Source organism: Labrus bergylta, chromosome 5 (genome assembly GCF_963930695.1).
Source record: "Labrus bergylta chromosome 5, fLabBer1.1, whole genome shotgun sequence".
Classification (NCBI taxonomy): Eukaryota; Metazoa; Chordata; class Actinopteri; order Labriformes; family Labridae; genus Labrus; species Labrus bergylta.
The window spans coordinates 26,148,034-26,165,669 of NC_089199.1; the positions used below are offsets into that span (position 1 = coordinate 26,148,034).

The 17,636-nt window shown below is 39.2% G+C and overlaps 1 protein-coding gene across 3 annotated transcripts in view; it reads left to right on the forward strand.

Annotated features, from left to right (window-relative positions):
- The window catches only part of LOC109983188 (contactin-4), a 163,479-nt gene that overhangs the window by 36,353 nt on the left and 109,490 nt on the right, over positions 1-17,636 (forward strand). For all 3 annotated transcript variants that reach the window (XM_065955320.1, XM_065955322.1, XM_065955321.1), the window contains exons 3-4: positions 6,701-6,833; positions 16,467-16,642. In XM_065955320.1, the coding sequence (XP_065811392.1) occupies positions 6,701-6,833; positions 16,467-16,642 (309 nt within the window). The remainder of the gene's footprint in view (positions 1-6,700; positions 6,834-16,466; positions 16,643-17,636) is intronic.

The following is a 17,636-nucleotide window of genomic DNA, read 5'->3' on the forward strand; positions in this document are numbered from 1 at the left end:
ACAGTGTTGCATGCAAATGAATCACTTTGTAAGAGGGAGACAGAAACAGCCCACTGCAGGTGTGTGAGGCCTACTGGGAGGCCTGCTAAAGGTACCTGAGTGTTAGAGAAACAAGCTCCGGATTTCAATAGTGACCTACTTCTTTTGTGCTCAGCATAACTCCACTACATGAGGACATGCTGAACAGCCTCCTCTGAACTGGATAAGATGAATTCTTCCAGCTGCTTTCGTTCACAATGAACTGAGAAAAAGGAGGTTATACAGTCTAAACAAATATGAATACATAATTCAGACTGTGTGAAATGGTAAAGGGAAATAATAAACTAGGGTAGGGGGATTACACAGGACAAACCAAAACAAATGTACTAACTTCAAAAGGTTTGATTCTGTTCTTTCACCCTAACCATTTCCCTACACTCGCTGATTAGTTTATTAGAAATAACAGAATCCAACCTTTTGAAGTTATTACATTTGTTTTTATTTGTCCTCTTTCATACCCATCCCTCCTGTTTATCACAAGTTTCAAACATCAAAGATTCATAACCTGACACAAATTTAACGCCTCTGACATCACACACTGATAAAATCTGCAGAATATGAACAGCCACAACAAACAGTTCAGTCTATTAGTTTAGTAATATGGGTCTCCGGAGGCTCATCGGCAGCAGCCTCCATGCTGGAAATGCTGTCTCAGCCTAACGACAGGCCAAGAGCTGAGGCTGGTCTTAAGCCTCCTGACAAACCGTTACATTGCGACCACCTGTCCGAGATCATTGGCTTATACCCCCGTACAGTGTGTGCCAGTGATGACAATAACTAATCACACCTATTTCGTTTTTTTGCACCAAGCTGTAAACATGTTCATTTATGCTGTAAAAACAGCTTTTTTGGCTGTGGTGTTTTCAATAGAGGTTGCAGCTTGGAGATGACATGATGGGGCAGTTCTAGCCTGCTCGTCAGTCATAATAACTGCAGCATCATAATAATAATCAGCATAATACTTACTTTCATGCAGATCTCTGGCATGGCCATACACCGTCAGACATCAAGTCAAGTTCAAAGGGCACGCCCACCAATAAATGTGATGTTATTTCAATCTAGAATGGACTTGCTGACATTCATGGGCCCCTCTTGAACTGGGCCCCAGAAAGCTCTCCCCTTATTCCACCCTTATGGGTAACATGTAGCTGCTTTACCACCAGGATCCTATAGGCTGACATTTAATTAGAAAAAAACTAAGCCGCCTTTTCTTGTTTTTCTTTTTTTTGTGTTGGTGCCCCCTGAGTGTTTGAAACACAGCATTTTTCTGATCCTCGTTTTCAACCGTTTATAAGGTACAATTTTTTCATCCCACTACAAGATCTGTTAAAAGCCTTGAGTCAAGCTGCAATAGCAGTCAGAAAAAGAAGCAGTGGCAAAAGTTCTGTATAAGTAAGACTATTTTGCAAGCCCATATTTTATTCCTTAGTATCTTTTTTTAAATTTTTTTATTCCAATTCACCCACCTGCGCATAATTCCTAGTGGTATTGTCTGGGGCTGTCAACTGAGCTCCCAACTGTCACAACAGCTGGCCACGTGTATCCAACAGCATTTCAACACACCCCTTTTTCTACTACCATCTTGCTGCAGTCTTATATGATTCCTTCTGCCTCTGGTTCCCTTCATGCCGCTGCTACACGCGTCCCTCCACTTTCCTACACCCCCCCAAGATTCGTCAGCTTTTTCATTTCATCATTTCATCAGTCGCTGCAGAAGTCATAAGCCACCACAACTTTTCCCCACCACCACCACCACCACTGTCTAGACTCCATGAGGGGATTTATCTTGCTGCTGCTCAGGGCAGATGCCTTCGATTACAAAATCTCCCTGTAGGGTCTAAGCACCAACGATTTTCTGAAAAGACTAATTATCATATCATCTGTTACAAAACATGATTATCTTAACCTGATTCCATGTCTCTCCTTATTGAAAAGTCTATCTAATCCAACCATGTCAGCTATTGTGGGACTGGATTTACATTTATAAAGATTCCATTACTCGTTGTTTTTTAATTTGATTTGGTTTTTTTCTCGTGTAAAATCACTTGCCAGACTTTTACAGATTGCATGTTTGTCAGAGGTGATGCCTCTAAGCATTGGGTTACGTTTTGTATTAAAAAAGAAGAAAAGCTTACCCCGCACTAAAATGAACATGTGGTTTGATGCTTGTGGGGGATTGGAAGGATACTCTGATGTTGTGAAAATGTTAAGTGTGCTCGGGAACGTTTGAAATTAGATTGCCTATTGAACAGTCGTTTGAATTATGCATTATGTGCATGTTATCTTACACAACTATGCACAGAACTTACTCTTATTCCTCTTATTCCTCAACATAATGCTGCAGCTCACTGTTGCTTCAATTAAATGGAATTTGAAGACAAAAATGGTTGTATTGTCCCTTCTGAAAGCAGCCTGCACAATAGATCTTTGTTCCACAGCTGACTGTATTTGAATGAACTCTCTGTTTTTAAAGAATTGCCCACTGCTATGAAAGTTTCTAAGAAAAAAGAGTAAATGCCCAAAGATGAAACTAAAATGATATACGGGAACTTATGCATTGGCATCATTTAATAAGGATTCTGTCATTACTCATGGACACATTTTGACCTGCTGCCTGATCTAAGTGGTCTATGGAAAAATTAATTCATTGATTACAAAAATTTCAAAAAAACATTAAACTGGATCATCAATAAGCTGTTGGGGAAATTTGTAAAAACTTGACTTCACACAATAAAGATTCAGGAGACTAAAGGCCGCGTGTTCACCTACCGCTTTTTTTTCTGAGTGCCAGCGTCTCTTTTCAGTTGTTTTCAATGAGGAGAGAGCGTTTGCAGCAGAAAGTGGCCATCTGGAGAAAAAAGTGCATCGCCCACCGTTCTTTCTTCTTCTTTTCTGTGTGGCCGCTCCGAGTGCTCAACTTGATAATCCTTCAAGTTTTCAGATAGGCGCGGTTGACGTCACCGGCGCTCTTTTTCCAAATGTATGATATTCAATCTATTTTTGCCGCCTACAGATCGTGTTTTGTACCCACATTCTCTTTGCTCCGTGTCTGATGGGGTAAATAACAATCTGAAATATAAAACATGCAGTAAAAAGTAACGAAGCAGTGTCGGTCATACGGTGTCCGTTCATAAAGACAGGACGGACTTGCAGCACTTTGCTTCTCAGCGTAAAAAATGCTTTATGTAAGTGCTTCAAAACACTAGGTGGAAACAGGGCCTCAGATGGCTTAAGATTAAGTAGTTTATATGTGACTCCGGAGGAGAAATGACATTAACAGCACACATGTAACACAGTGTCTTGCCGAGCCAGTTCTGTCAGACCGTACCATAGGCTTGCTATTTATCCTGAAGATGATGCTAAAGTCAGGGGCATGTTACCCTACCTATGTTTATGATAATGGAGAGCAGACACTAAAAATCCAGATATGAGAGGAGACACAAAGTGACCTTGGTTGGCATAGTCACGGCCAACACTAACAGATGTGACTGTCGTGAGGCACAGGGAATGAGCTAAATGTCTTCACATCTACAATGATACAGAAACGCCATCACTTAGGCTACTAAATTGTACAAAATTAAGGCATATGGCTGCTTTCTACATTCAGATGTTTGTTTTTTTTCATACTTGATGCACCACAAAGAGAAATGGATTGTGGTTTGTTGAAGCAATGTAAAAAAGAAAATAAAAGAAACCCTTGAGGATACAGTGGTTTAGTTTAACATAGATGGACAAAACTACATGGGAGGCAAATGGCACATCTCAAAACTTAAAACTTGTTATGTGGAGCATTTACTTTCAAAATGTTTTCAATGTGTTTTTGTACTGTAAAGAACTCGCCCTGGAGAATTAACCAAAGCCAAAGTTGCTTGGCAACATCTAAAGAGCTTTGCTGTCTGAGTTTAGACACAACAGCATGGCCATGACGTGCCAGTCAAAGTTACCACATACATAAAGCAGGAGTTTGAATGCTCCTGTATTTTTCAGGCATCCCTAGCACCTCGGAAAATTCTAAAAGTATTTATCGGGGACTATAGAACCTAGAGGCAACTTCCAGTGTTGAAAAATGAAGCTATTGTGGGAAAAAGTCTGCAGTTCCTCTAGTGTGGGCTTGAGGCTGGTATCAATAGCTCTGTTCTTTCTTCAGTTGTACGCACTGTATCTGGTTGAATTTTGTTAGATCTAATCTGATTTGGTTTTATGAAGCCTAGAGTTACTCATACATTTGCATAATTAGGGGTGGGTTAAATTGACTGACATCAACTCTGCCTCTTTGCCTGTTTCTAGGGTGAGATATTATTTTCTTTATGGAGACCACCATTGATGGGCTTCAACATGTCTGTCTAGAAACCATGTGTGATGTCGCTTAGACTAAATCTATGTTTTAAACAATCCAGAACCAATATGCCATACCCATGTCAGATTACAACGTCACCCTAAATACTTCCCATTATGTGCAGCTTTCATTAGTTTTCACACAACCATTCCTACATGTTATCTAAGCTCGGTCCTGCACTTCTCACTCTATTGAAATAAGTGAACCCTTTGTGCAAAGGACTGCTGGGCCATGCCACTTTGTGCTTGACTAAATAAAGAAATGAACAAGTCATTGATTTGATCAGTCATCCATGCAATCATTCAGTCCATCTGTTTAACTTCTGACCGACTTACCTTACAGCCACTTCTCTCAGTAAATACACATTGGAACTTGAAATGTGTGTTGTGTTGAATAATAATTAAAGCAAGGTATGCAATGTGCACAATGTTTTTTTTAAATGTTTTCATCTGCACCAGACACACTGTACCGTGGTGGATGGTTACCGACGCTGGATACAACTAGACAGTAATAAAGCAAACACCCCATAGAAGTGTAATGGATTCTGCTATCTGCAAAAACTTCATTATATAGTATATCACATATACTGTGTGGAGCTCCTCCGATTGGGGTGTAATTTATTTTCCAGAGGAACGCACAATATACACAAAATTGTCACACTGTTTTGCAAGCCTGCTCCCTGCAGCCTGCCCTGTCTAGCCCTGCAGTGTTGTATTTTACATGCTCGCAAAATCAGGGTACAAGACGGTGAATATTCTGTACCTCTCTTTCTTGTTTTAAATGTACGACAGCTGTCCAATACCACCTGAAGTCATCTTCCTTCTCTGACACTGCTGGGGATTAAAAAAACATTGGATTTGATAATATATTAATGTCATTTCCACCACCTTAACTCAAAGTCGTTCAGACTATTCAGCTGTAATGCCTGCCATTGAGAATCAAGGGCTCATTACCTACAGCATAGACAGAACAAAGGTCAACACACATTTTTGCGGTTATTTCTGAAACAGACATTGTATGCATGTGATACTACTATATCCCCCATAAAAATCAAATCAAAGTTATTTTTAATTCATCTTGTCGTATTACTGAATGATAGAATACCCATAGCATTCATTCCTATTTACTGTGACAAAATCTGTAAGTGTAAGCGGAGGGTTTATGAAAGACAATCTGTTGAAATGGGTCTATCCGAAAGGGAGGAAAGGTCTTATTTGTTCCTTTTTCTTCTGTCTTCTTAGTTTGTAGAACGGGCAGACCATGTACAGAGGCTGCAGTCCTCGTCACACTGGCCGCGGGCCACTTTAGTTCCCGGTCCTGACGCTGTTTGGTGCATGTCATATCCCAATCTCTGCTCCCAACATTCCCAGTACATGTATCTCTCGAGCTGTCCTGTCAAATAAAGGCAGGAAGCCCAAAAAAAGAATCGTTAAAGAAAGACAATGCCAACCATTTTGATTTATTTGTTTCTTTCTTGCTTTTCTCTAAAAAATAGTTGAGTTCCTTACATAATTTCTTAACTTTATAAAATGGGTTGAAATAATTATTTTTTCCAAAATGTCTAAGATCTTCTACTTCTGCTATCCACACTGCTGTTCATTTGAATAATTCTCACCAGGAATGAGCCGAGGCTTCAAATAGGAAACATTCATTTATATCTTTCTTTGATAAATGTCTCTATTTCTTTGAGTTGCGTAACTCTTTTAATTAATACGTCTTTCCATGGAATAAAGCTAATTCATATGAAGTAAATAGGATCTCATTGTGCTTCATAGAAACCTTGACAAACAAAATAAAAGTGATTAAGTCTGTGCTTGTTCCTTGTCATCAAAGCATCATTTCTACTTTCCAAAGACATGCACAAGAAGCAGGCTGTGTTAATCGGGCCTTAATGGAGTAACTGAGCCTTCTTTTGTGTTAATAACCACAAAGACTTCTAATCACATGAAGCCGAGTGATTACACCCCGCATGGACACATACTCCCAACATCACCGGGTAAATAAATAAATAAATGATCAAATAAAAGCAGGTTGACAGAAGTAAATGAAGGCATTTTTCACCGATGCTCTTTATATATCACGCTCTATATCCTATTACCACCTTAATAGCTGTTGAGGACACGACTCACTTAAAATCATTCTTCTCCCTGCCGCTGTGTCGTGACAGGCAGTCCAAATTGATGTTTTGTCTGCTTGTGGTTTTGCCCTTTTAAACGCTTAAAACGGCATCAACCTGTTTCTGCCGCTGACTAATTGGCTGTTTAACAAACATGCTGGTTGCCACGTTTATATTTATCTGTGGTGTGTCTCCTTGTCGTCCGACAGAAAGAAGCGTCTTGCAGAGTCCCGTGTTCACCAAGCAGCCTGGGAGCATCGTGTATCCTGTGGAGACGGTGGAGAGGAACAGGGAGGTGGTGTTCAGCTGTGAAGCCCAGGGAAGCCCTCCTCCCATGTACCGGTGAGTGTGTGTGTGTGTGTGTGTGTGTGTGTGTGTGTGTGTGTGTGTGTGACTGCGGCGCCTCTTCTGTCCCCCTCTGTGCACGTTGTTCCTTCCCATCAATGCTGCTTGTTGTTTTACTGCTGACAATATCAAAAGCCTCCAATTTAGGACCACCTGTCTGAAAAAAAATGACTCAATCTTCTCTTCCCTCTTCAATTTCTCTCTATGTGTTGGCAGCACTTCTCTCAGAATAAGCTGTTGGAAAACTGTAATACATGTGAATCCTTTAACTGAATGAAGCCCTTTAATACTTTAAAGGACCAACAAGAGCTGCTTAAAAAATACAATTTACAGTGATAATCAAACTCATATTAACAGGAAAATAGAGCGTTGTTTAAAATGTATTTTTATGCAGCATGTTCAGCCGACTTTATTGAAATCTGACGGTTAAAGTGCAGTATCAAACATATATTCAGATTTTCCGTTTATTGAAACAATATTTAAGTCAGATTGCAAAATGAAAAATGAAAATTTGTAACAATTTGAAAATAAAAAAGATGATACCCATTAAGAAATATTCAATTGCAATAAGCTAAACAGCACCAGGATCTATTGAATTATTATGTACATGACAGGAAAACAAAGAAAATCTGATTTTATTACAATTTGGAAATGTTAAAAGACTGTAGTTGACTTTTCATTTTTGCACAATGAACATTCTTAAACAATAAAAATAAAATCCATTGTATCACCTTAGTGTGATATATTGCAAACACAAATTAAAACTCACAATTGATTTTGTGATTTAATAAAATAAATAAAGAATTCACAGACTTAACCTTCTGTACGTCGTAGTATATAAACAAGTACAACATTCAAATACTGAGAGCTAAACAGCGCTCCAGTCTATTGCATTCACATGTTCACATGTCACATGCCTATTAGGTGAACATTTACATCATCAGTAAACATCATGTCATTTCATACTGAATACATGTTCCAATAAACAATTAACAGTAACAAGTAATATTTCTAATAATCAAATCAGGTGTGCACTAATGTTAAGACTTTCTAATCCTACTAATGATACTGCTGCTTATATTTCCACCAGCACCATAACACCTTTCAACTGAAATAAAAACACAAGAGGAATGGTACAAAGGGATAAGTGGCAGTGTGCCAGCTCTGAGTCCTACAGTGAAGCAGGATCAGGACGCCCTCACAGAACTTGTATGGTTTGTCGTCTCATTAGTGCGGGATCGACTGACAGGTTTATTGTTGCATTATCTTTACAGTTACTCATATGCACACTCTGACTCATATGGATGGTTCATCTTAAGTCTCTATTTTTTATTTTTTTCATTTGGAGTAGTTGTCCGACTATTAGCCTTCTGAACACCCCGACAGTACCCACTCGTGTGATTGATGCCTAACTGCTCCCTGCCCTTAATAAAGGAGTATTTTTGTTCAGACTATAGGATGCTCTGGTAAATTGTTACATTGGGAGTGGAGTTAAAAAAAAAAATGTACTTGCAATTGTCTGACATGTTGGCTGCATTCAAGAAAATGGGATTATCAGGGATACTGGTAACAGATGTCTAAATAAATACAGTAACCACACACCACAAAATCAAACCAATTAATTGAATGTTAAGGAGAATAAGAAAGGGAGATTATATTCATTTATATTGAAATTCATAAGGAATATAGTGTGACAAAAAAAAGATGCATTTTCTGATAAACATGCAAAAGGCGCTGGAGTGTGTGGCTGTAATTTGTGTTATGATATCAATATGATATAGGATTTATCATGACATTTCAGAACATTATGTAGTTCATCTAATGAATGTAGATTAGTTATTGAATGACTGATGACAGGCATCAAGTAAATCTGCAAACATAATACGATAATTGGAAAAAGTGGTTTTAAAAAGTGACAACAAGTTCTTTTGATTCAGGAGGTTGTAAGGAGTGTGTGAGGTGACGAATGGATGGTGTATGACAAGTGGAAAAAACATGTTGGGAAGTCATCAGTGTGTGTGTAAGAGAGCAAAGACAGAGAGGAAAAAAAGCACAAGATGGATCTCAAATAAGTTAGAGGATGCTGATGACAGAAACAACCAAAACAAACACATTCATAATAATTGAAATGAATAATGAGGACTAAAACTAGGTAGACGATAACTAATGATTACAAACAATGATTTATTTTTGTGTTGCAGCCCTGGTGAAACTGAAGCAAAATACCATCAACAATAAAAAAACAGTAATTACAGACAATTACAGATGAAAAATGCAACAGTTCAAAAATACTTACAATATACCTACAATATTACTAATTGATGCAGTGATCTCGCGCAGCGTCTCCGTCAACCTGGCCTGGGCTAATTGGGCCGGTAGTTGGATATGTGCCAATTCACTTCCTGAGACATGTAGAGGTTCCATCGAGCAAGGCACAGAACCCCCAACTGCACGGGGGGGGGGGGTCTTTTCTGTGCAGGATCATGTTTGTGCATGTGCGTGAGTTTCGACCTTTGCGTGTGTGTGTAGCATGTTCAACAACAGAGTAAAAATATTGAATTGAACCTTAGGGATTTATGAAGTATTTCTTCTTCTTACTAAAATACAGTTCAGTGTTTGTCACCAAGGGGAGCAGGTTTGTCAGTTTAACCATAAAAAACTGATTTAGTAGTGTGGGATTAGCCTAATATTCCCTTTATATTCCACTAGATTACAGATAAATCTCCTGTCAGACAGAGGGACGAGACAGAGGGATCCAACAGCCCAGGATAGGAGTGAAGTAATGCTTACCAAAGGTGTATGGTGTACAGATCCAGATAGAACAAAACATGTCTAGGAGTATTTTTTTACATCATAAAAAAAATGGTAACAGACCAACTTGAAACTTCCTGTGTCCACTGAAAATGGATATATTGACATAATTTGTCACGAAAGAGATGTTGTTATTGAACTATGTTGTTTTAAAAAGATGTTATACATTTGGTTCCAAAAGTTCACTTGACCCTGACTGACAATTCTTCTTTCCGTTTTATCAAAGATAGTGATACAACGTTATTTAAAGGATCAATATGTAACTCTGACATGTAGCGTTAAAATGGGAACGACAGTGCAAATTATAAACATTAGAGAGAGCTGTCTCCAGCTGCAGGTTCCTCACTAGAGTCGATGTTCCATGCAGGTTGGTATGTCGCGGACACCGAAGCGTTAATGTTTAATCAGCGCTGCATCTGTCTTCAAACCTTTCTGAAGAATCTCAAATATTTCTCCTAGTTTGAGCTTATTAGAAACCTGCAGAGGCTTTTTAGGTCGTGTACAATCAGTTATATGTGAACCAGTTCGCTTCCCCGCTTTCATCGTTGCAACACATGCTGGTTTGACGTTTGCGTGGCAACCCGAGGGGCGTCCGACAGCCGTGTGGGCGTGCCGTAAAAACCACCTACCTCCTCCAGTCAAAACAAAAACCGAACATTCAGGACCAGAATCTAAACTTAGAAGGAGAACATACAGGCTGCTGCATTGCTGACAGAGAATCTAGCGCTTCAACATAACACGTTTTCCTAACGTCTGATGATCCAGTAAGGTTATTTCATGACTGAATGCAGTAGATATCAAACATATTGCTCCTTTAACAGGTATGATTCTGCATATTTTGTACAGTATTGTGTTTGAAGGAGTTATTTAAATGAGGTGTGATGTTGGGGGAGGCATATTTACCTTGACAGCCTTCATGTTGAGCAATAGATTCTACCACTATCATACTTCTTTTCAAGGATTTAGCATTAGAGCACGGTTTTATTTTAAAAAATATAACTGAGATGAGTGATGACCTTCAGGCAAATGAATAAAGGTGCAGTCATTTTTTTTTTATGTCAAGAAGAAAATGGATTCTTCCGTATGTAAGCGTATTGTAATACAGAAATAGTTTGTGATGTTGTGAAATTTCCACCAGGCTGTCAGAGGTGAGGCTATTTCTGCAACTATACAACAGTGGTGTTTGAAGGATTGACTAGAGGAAACTAAGTATAAAAGCTTCATCTTTGTTTTTATATGGCAATTGAACAACAATACCAGTATGTGCAATTTACAATTATATTATTGTAATTTAACTTTATTTGAACTCAAACAGCATTTACACCTAGAGAATTGTAACACTAGTGGGATTTCTCACTTTAAAGTAGAATTGTTATTTTACTGTTGTTCCTGACAGACTTTTGTTTTAGTTAAATAAGAAGTCAAATGTGGAGCCGCATGCCAAATCAAAAAGTTTTAGCAGCCCTTCATCAGTGCAATTTGTACAAATATGAAATCAGAGGTAATTAAGGAGTAATGAATTCTCACTTTCCTGTGCTGATTCCAAGTCAGTTGCAAAAACTAAAACCATGTGTCTCACAACATGGATCATATTGTTCTTTTAATCTCAGACAGTTTAATCCACACACTCTACATGACACTTCTGTTCTAAAAGTGGAAACCATGCAGTCCTAATCTGACAAAGCCTGAAGCTGCTCCTGACAGTAAATCAGACTTCTCGTGGACTAAAAAGTGTTTGGAACATGTACTTTCAAATGTGCTTTTTCCACATTGTAGTCCTAATAGCGATGAAGTGGAGGAAGTGTCTATTTTCTGTTATATCGCTCTGGGTATTGTCATTGTGTCCTCAGATTCAGCCCTCCTTTTGTCCTGAATGAAACTGCTCCCGGATTTGTCCCTTGATGCGGCAACAAGAGAGTCTTGGCTCTGTTGTTTCTAGCTTTAGAAAAGACTTGTTCATCCTCACAAATCAAGCCCAGGCTGATCAGGATCATAGGAATGTATTACATGAGTTCTATTTTGTGGTGGATTTTCATTTCAACCCCCTGCTGGAAATGTGTCTTATCTATTTGTAGCTTAGGACTGCACACTATAAGCTTTGCATGCACAGAGCTCAAACCTCTTTTTTTCCTCTGACAGAGTTCAAAGAGCAGCTGTTTTTCCCATTTTATTTCCCACTCCCATGGACTATTAGTCTACTGGAAGTATGTTATGTGGTGTTGCAGCATCTCTGGCAAGTAAACTTCAAATCAATCATGTTTGCTCACTGAAATTGCTGGGGTGAGATTTGGAGGGATTGGTGCATTTTATACTGGGGATTGAGCCAGCTTAGAGGATGACCTAATCAGCTGTTTCCTGTCAAGGTCGCTGTGCGGGCCTGTCAGGGCGGCTGCCGCCTCCCAGAGATGTGTTGCCATGAGCAGACAACAGTTAAATCATGTTCAAAGTTCATTAATTGCACGTCACACTGCAGTGAATTGTGACAGGTTGAGCTGCAGTGTTTACATTGGATGCCACAACAGAAAATATGTGTTCCGTACTGTCAGCACAACTAAACAATAAAACTAGAGAGAAGTTACATTAAGGGTATTTTGTTTTTCTTCTTCAAAGAGGAGAAAATGGGTTGCAGCGTAAATAAATCCAACTCCATGCTCTGGTGTCAATGGATAGCAGCCCCTTGTTAAGGTACATGGATACAGTTATTATGAATTAATACATAAACATGTTTCAGCACACCAGCCGTTATTAGAGCTGGATTTTGGTGAAACATAATATAATGTAGAAATAATTCACAAAGGAGATTAAGGCTGCTGGGAGGATGACGCTTTAAGGCTTACAATGGTATGGTTTGGACAAGCAGACCGCCAAGATGCTGCAGTGTGACAACCGGACGCAAAAAAGTAGGCCTTATTTCCGACGTCCGACATAGCTACAACCAACTTAATGAGTTACATTTACACAAAGTGCACTCAGCCTCAGTGAGACACTCTTGGCTGCGTCCGGTCTTATCATGCCGTCCATGTGAATGTGAACGTAAGACATGAATAGGAATGAAAAGTGAAAGTAAAGTAGTTCAAATGTAACATGACCACTGCAAAAATGAGCAACACAAACAATGCATCCGATATGATGCGATCATTATTTTAAAGAGATAATCTGCTCGGTCTCTGCTGCCTGCTTTTTTTTTTTTAGGTGGATGAAGTTCCATAGGAGGCTGTGTAGAGCCAAGGAAACACTTCTTATGTCCCGACATCCTATTTTCCGATGAAACAGTAATCACGTCTGCCCACGTTTTTTAAAAGGCCCTCGTGTCCACCCTGCTCTGCTGTCTCTAAGTCGAGAGTCTTTCTGATCACAAACGATCACCCTACAAGGTTTATTAAGGAAACTAATAATAGCCTATATCACTGTTTATTTTAAATGCATTATTAGACATAATGAGAGAGAAAAGTTGTTAAAAAAGATCAATCAGCAGGGACAGCGCTAGGTGACAGTCTGACACATGCTGTGTGAGGGGTGAGCTCTTTCATTTAAACAGGGCTTGTCAGCTAAAACAAAACCTTTCAATCAGCTCCTTAAGAGTGAGACACCCATGTGATCATGGGTGTCTCTCTCCCTCGTCTTAACGCCTTTTCAATGATCATGCTGTAAACAAGACCCGCTGCCATCCTGTTTTCCCATTCAGTCTTTTGACCATTGTTTTTTTTCCGTTAGTGTGGCATCAGCACTTTACTTTAGCCAAGCTTTCTGTCCATCAACAAAACATTTCACCCTAACAAACGATTCAGCTGCACCAAAAACAAAGACTAACTGAGAGACTTTCTTACAAGTCATGAAGTTACATTTTGACTATGAGGCCCTATCCTCAGAAACACTCCACTCCAGTGGAGTCTATCCCTTTGTGGTAAATTCATCGTGCGGCCTTGTCTCTCTCTGCAGTTATTCGTTTATTATATTCCTGGAGGAGTTTCGTTGTGATGCCTGGATACAGCTTTTCTCTGTTTCAGTTGTTTTCTCAGCTTGCGAGTTTTTGACCCTGCGTTGTTTGAGCATTGGCCATTAATGTATTTGTTATGACCATTTGTAATGTTGTGTTTCATTTGCAGCATGTTTAATATGACGTCATTACTTGGGATTACTGTGTGTTTTTGAAATTGAATGGTTTATGAAACTACAACCTATTTTCTGGTGTTGGAAAATATTTCGGCAATTGCAGCTTTTTTGTCCTATGTGGCCGCTGTATAAAACATGGCTAATTTTCACTGAGGACTGCCCTCTGTCACTAGCTTCATTACAAGGTAGTTCATTGTATGTTAAGGTGCTTTAAATTGATTTATGCCATACTTTTTATTTTCATTTTGTTATAATGTACTACATGCAGACTTTATTTGGGTTTTGAATCAAACAAAAAAGGTGACATCATGAGGTGTGACTTTACGAAGTATAGTAGTACATGGTAGTATTCTTTTTTTTTTTTTTTTCAAGGAAATTAAAGCACCAGGCTTAAGAAAAGGAACAGACCTCCTAACATTCACAGCCTCATAAGCCAGATGGCGTGGTATTATGCCTCTGTGTACACAGCCTGTTGTTACATGATTACATAAAGCATGTGCCTAACAAATGGAACTGCTGTTGTGGCCTGTTTGCCAGCATAAATCATTGTAAATAGAATTATTAAATCATCTAGTTTATGGGTGTTTGATGTAATCTGTTGCTCCATTCTTCCTACAGAGGAGGATACTCCATGACACAATCATGGGTTTTAATTTTTTCCACTCATGCTGCTTTTTTTATCACCGGTCCCCAAGTGGTCTTTATCTGTGGTGAGCGTGTCGAGGGAATTAGAGTATGTGTCGCTGAGCAACTTTAAAGTTGTTTCTTAATTGCTTAAAGCAACAGGAACTGTCATAGGGCTTTTAACTTGTTAGAAAAGAGAACTTGCAGCTTTGGGTGGGCAATTATCCTTAACTATCACTGTGTGTTAATTAGCACACACGTTTAAAATTTGGTACATTTTTGGAATTTTTCAATATCTTCCCCAAACATGGAAAAGTCTCCCCTCTCATGAGAGATGATTACATACACAGACACCGCTAAATATGTGTGAGACTCTCAGCAATCCAGTTTAATGTCTTAATCAGACACAGATAAAATCACCAAATTCACAACTGTGTTTTGCAACACTTTGTTTTCAAGCTTCGCCCTTTGGAACTTTTTCAATATGGATACAATGCCAAGCCTCAGCGAGCAATTATAACTGTGAAAAGGCTGCTTTCATTTTGATTGGATCCCCTTTTCAGAAAGTGAGCAAGCAACTATCTGGGCCCTGATACTGCGGTCCGTGGCATCACTCTCCTCTTTGTTCGCTCTGCCCTTTTCATGGGTTGAAGGTGTTTCTTGGCAGTAAAATATTTGTGTTGATTTTAGTGTGCTTCGCTTCAGCTGCAAATGAATCTCTTCTGTAATCCTACGAGACCGCAGCCACCACCACCCCCCCCCAGGCTCTATATTGTGTGTAGTAATAAGGCTCTAGAGAGCATGCACTTACTTATGACTGAACTGGAGAAGAGCCATGAAAGACCATTGTGCTACAAATTTTGTCTATTAAAGGAAAAGAGTCTATCGAGGCGCTTTTTGAGTGCTGCAGTGCCATACCAACAAATATTGTACTGATTATGAGAGACTCAGTCTGAGATTGTTTTTGATAAAGTCAGTTCTACTTGTGTGTTATATATTATGTGATGACCTCAGTAGTCTCTTTTTGTTCATGTCCGCAAGAAAATTAGCGTAGTCCAAAGAAGAAATCTTACCATAAATGATAGCATGAAAATACTATAATAATGATGCAACACCATTGTCAATGTTTTCTCAAAAGGATCTTGTGCCTCAGAGGGACCAAACTGGCACAAGGAAGAGACAGAGCAGGGCACAAAACAGCTTTGCAGAACTTCTGTCTACTGTACAAAGGGGCTTTAGCAAATCCCTTTTTTTTCACTCCAAAGCTGCTTTCTTTTACAACTGAAACAATACACCGTTTCCCCAGGTGAACCTGAAATTATTCAGGGAAAATAGAAAACTCAAGCAAAAGGAATTATAGAACTTCTTGTCAAAGAAATAATCAACCAATTAATCACCTTGGGCCCTAATCAAATCTGCATTGTCCATTTCCCATTGAGGTATGAAATGCTCATTTAATGCTTTTCCATCTCTACAGAAACTATTATTGCTTTGATGGTTATACAGCCTTGAAAACCAATAGCAGCATCCAAGCTATTTTCTGCCCAGGCTAGAGCAAGTTATGGCTGAGATCTATTTTGTAACTGTGACTGATTTTACTCTCAAGTGTGTTTATTCTAATAAGGTGCATCTGTTTGGAAAGATTGGAAAGTCTGTTGCCTTTTAAGTGAATTACACCCTTTGTTGATCACCCCTTACCCCAATGATTATCATTTGGACTACTCCAGAATGCACAAGTGTGAAGGTGAGGTTGCAGGCATTTGTTTTAATTGTCGCTACACCATGATTAAGCAGCATTTTCATGCCATTTGACTGGGGTCTGGCAAGACGGATGGCCTGCAATGCTATCTATTCTCAGCGAGTCAAGTTCTTGGCACCACAGTGGTTCACTGCTGCTTAGATTAACACAAAGCTGGAGGGCATGCTTTCTGGGCGCTCTCCATCGTCTATTTCGGTAGAAAAACAATTACATGTTCCAGTCACGTTCTTTATGTTGCAGTTTGGAATTCTTCCACCATCCCAGTACCACACTAAATAATACTTAATTTGTTAATTTACATGTTAATTTCTCTTTTTTTTTAGATGGAAACTGAATGGCACAGAAATCAGTCCCAAATCTGGATCTCAATACAGCCTTTCTGGAGGCAACCTCAGAATCAGCCATCTGAACAAAGACCAAGATGCTGGAACGTATCAGTGCCTCGCCTCCAACTCTTTCGGGACCATCGTCAGCCGAGAGGCCAGTCTAACCTTTGCATGTGAGTCTCCAATTTTCTGTCTTTCTCTGAGCAAACTTCTGTGACTTCTGAGCTCCCGTTGAAACGAAAATACACAGGAAAAAAGACATGCCAGTGGCACTCCAGATAATACAGTGGGTTTAACTTGATAAACTGATGAACACAAAAACATTTCTCTGGGGAAATATGAAGTCCCTGTGTGTGCTGACTTGAGTTGACTTTAAGTCATCACTACAAATCAAACTCAAACATAAAAGTACAAGGTAGGCTAAATATTAGGACTTGCCATAGGCCTGCTTTCCACAAGTGCTACAAGAATAAGTGGTAGGCGTGCTTCTTACTGAAGGCTGACATGTCAAAATATGTATTTTAATGTTTCAAATGATAAAGGTAAAACATTTTGACAAGTGAAAGGGGTTTCTGATGGACCATCAGAGAGTTTTCACTAAAATCTGCTGTGCCTTCTGGCTCGCAACTGCATACTGTAGATTTGGTTTGCTTTCACTTCTCATGTCATTTATGGCAGCTTTTTGACAGCTTCTTTCCCTCGAAAATGCATGGAACACAACTGCTCAGCAGGCCTTCAAGGTAAGAAACTAGCTGGTGAGCACAGTGGAGCAGTTTGCAGCTAAATCGCATATTTCCTTAGTGCAGTGTGGTTCTCCAACTTTTTCTGTCATGCGCCCCATTGGAGGTGGAACATTTTCCATGCCTCCCACCAACCTACCAGAATAGTAAACTAAAGTCATATTTAATGCCATTAAAAAGACCCTATTAGCTGTTTAATAGTTGGTACCATCAGGTAATACGATCACTAAACGTATCGCTATAAATATTGTATTGTGACCCATGTATCCTAACGCATATTTTATTGTGAGGTTCTTGCCAATACCAAGTCCTATTGTTAAAAGTACACTATGTAGTTTTGGTAAAGACATTTGAAAGTTGGAGAAATGTACAGATTCTGTGGTATATGTTCATAACTCTATAAACAAACTGTACTCAGAGGAAAATT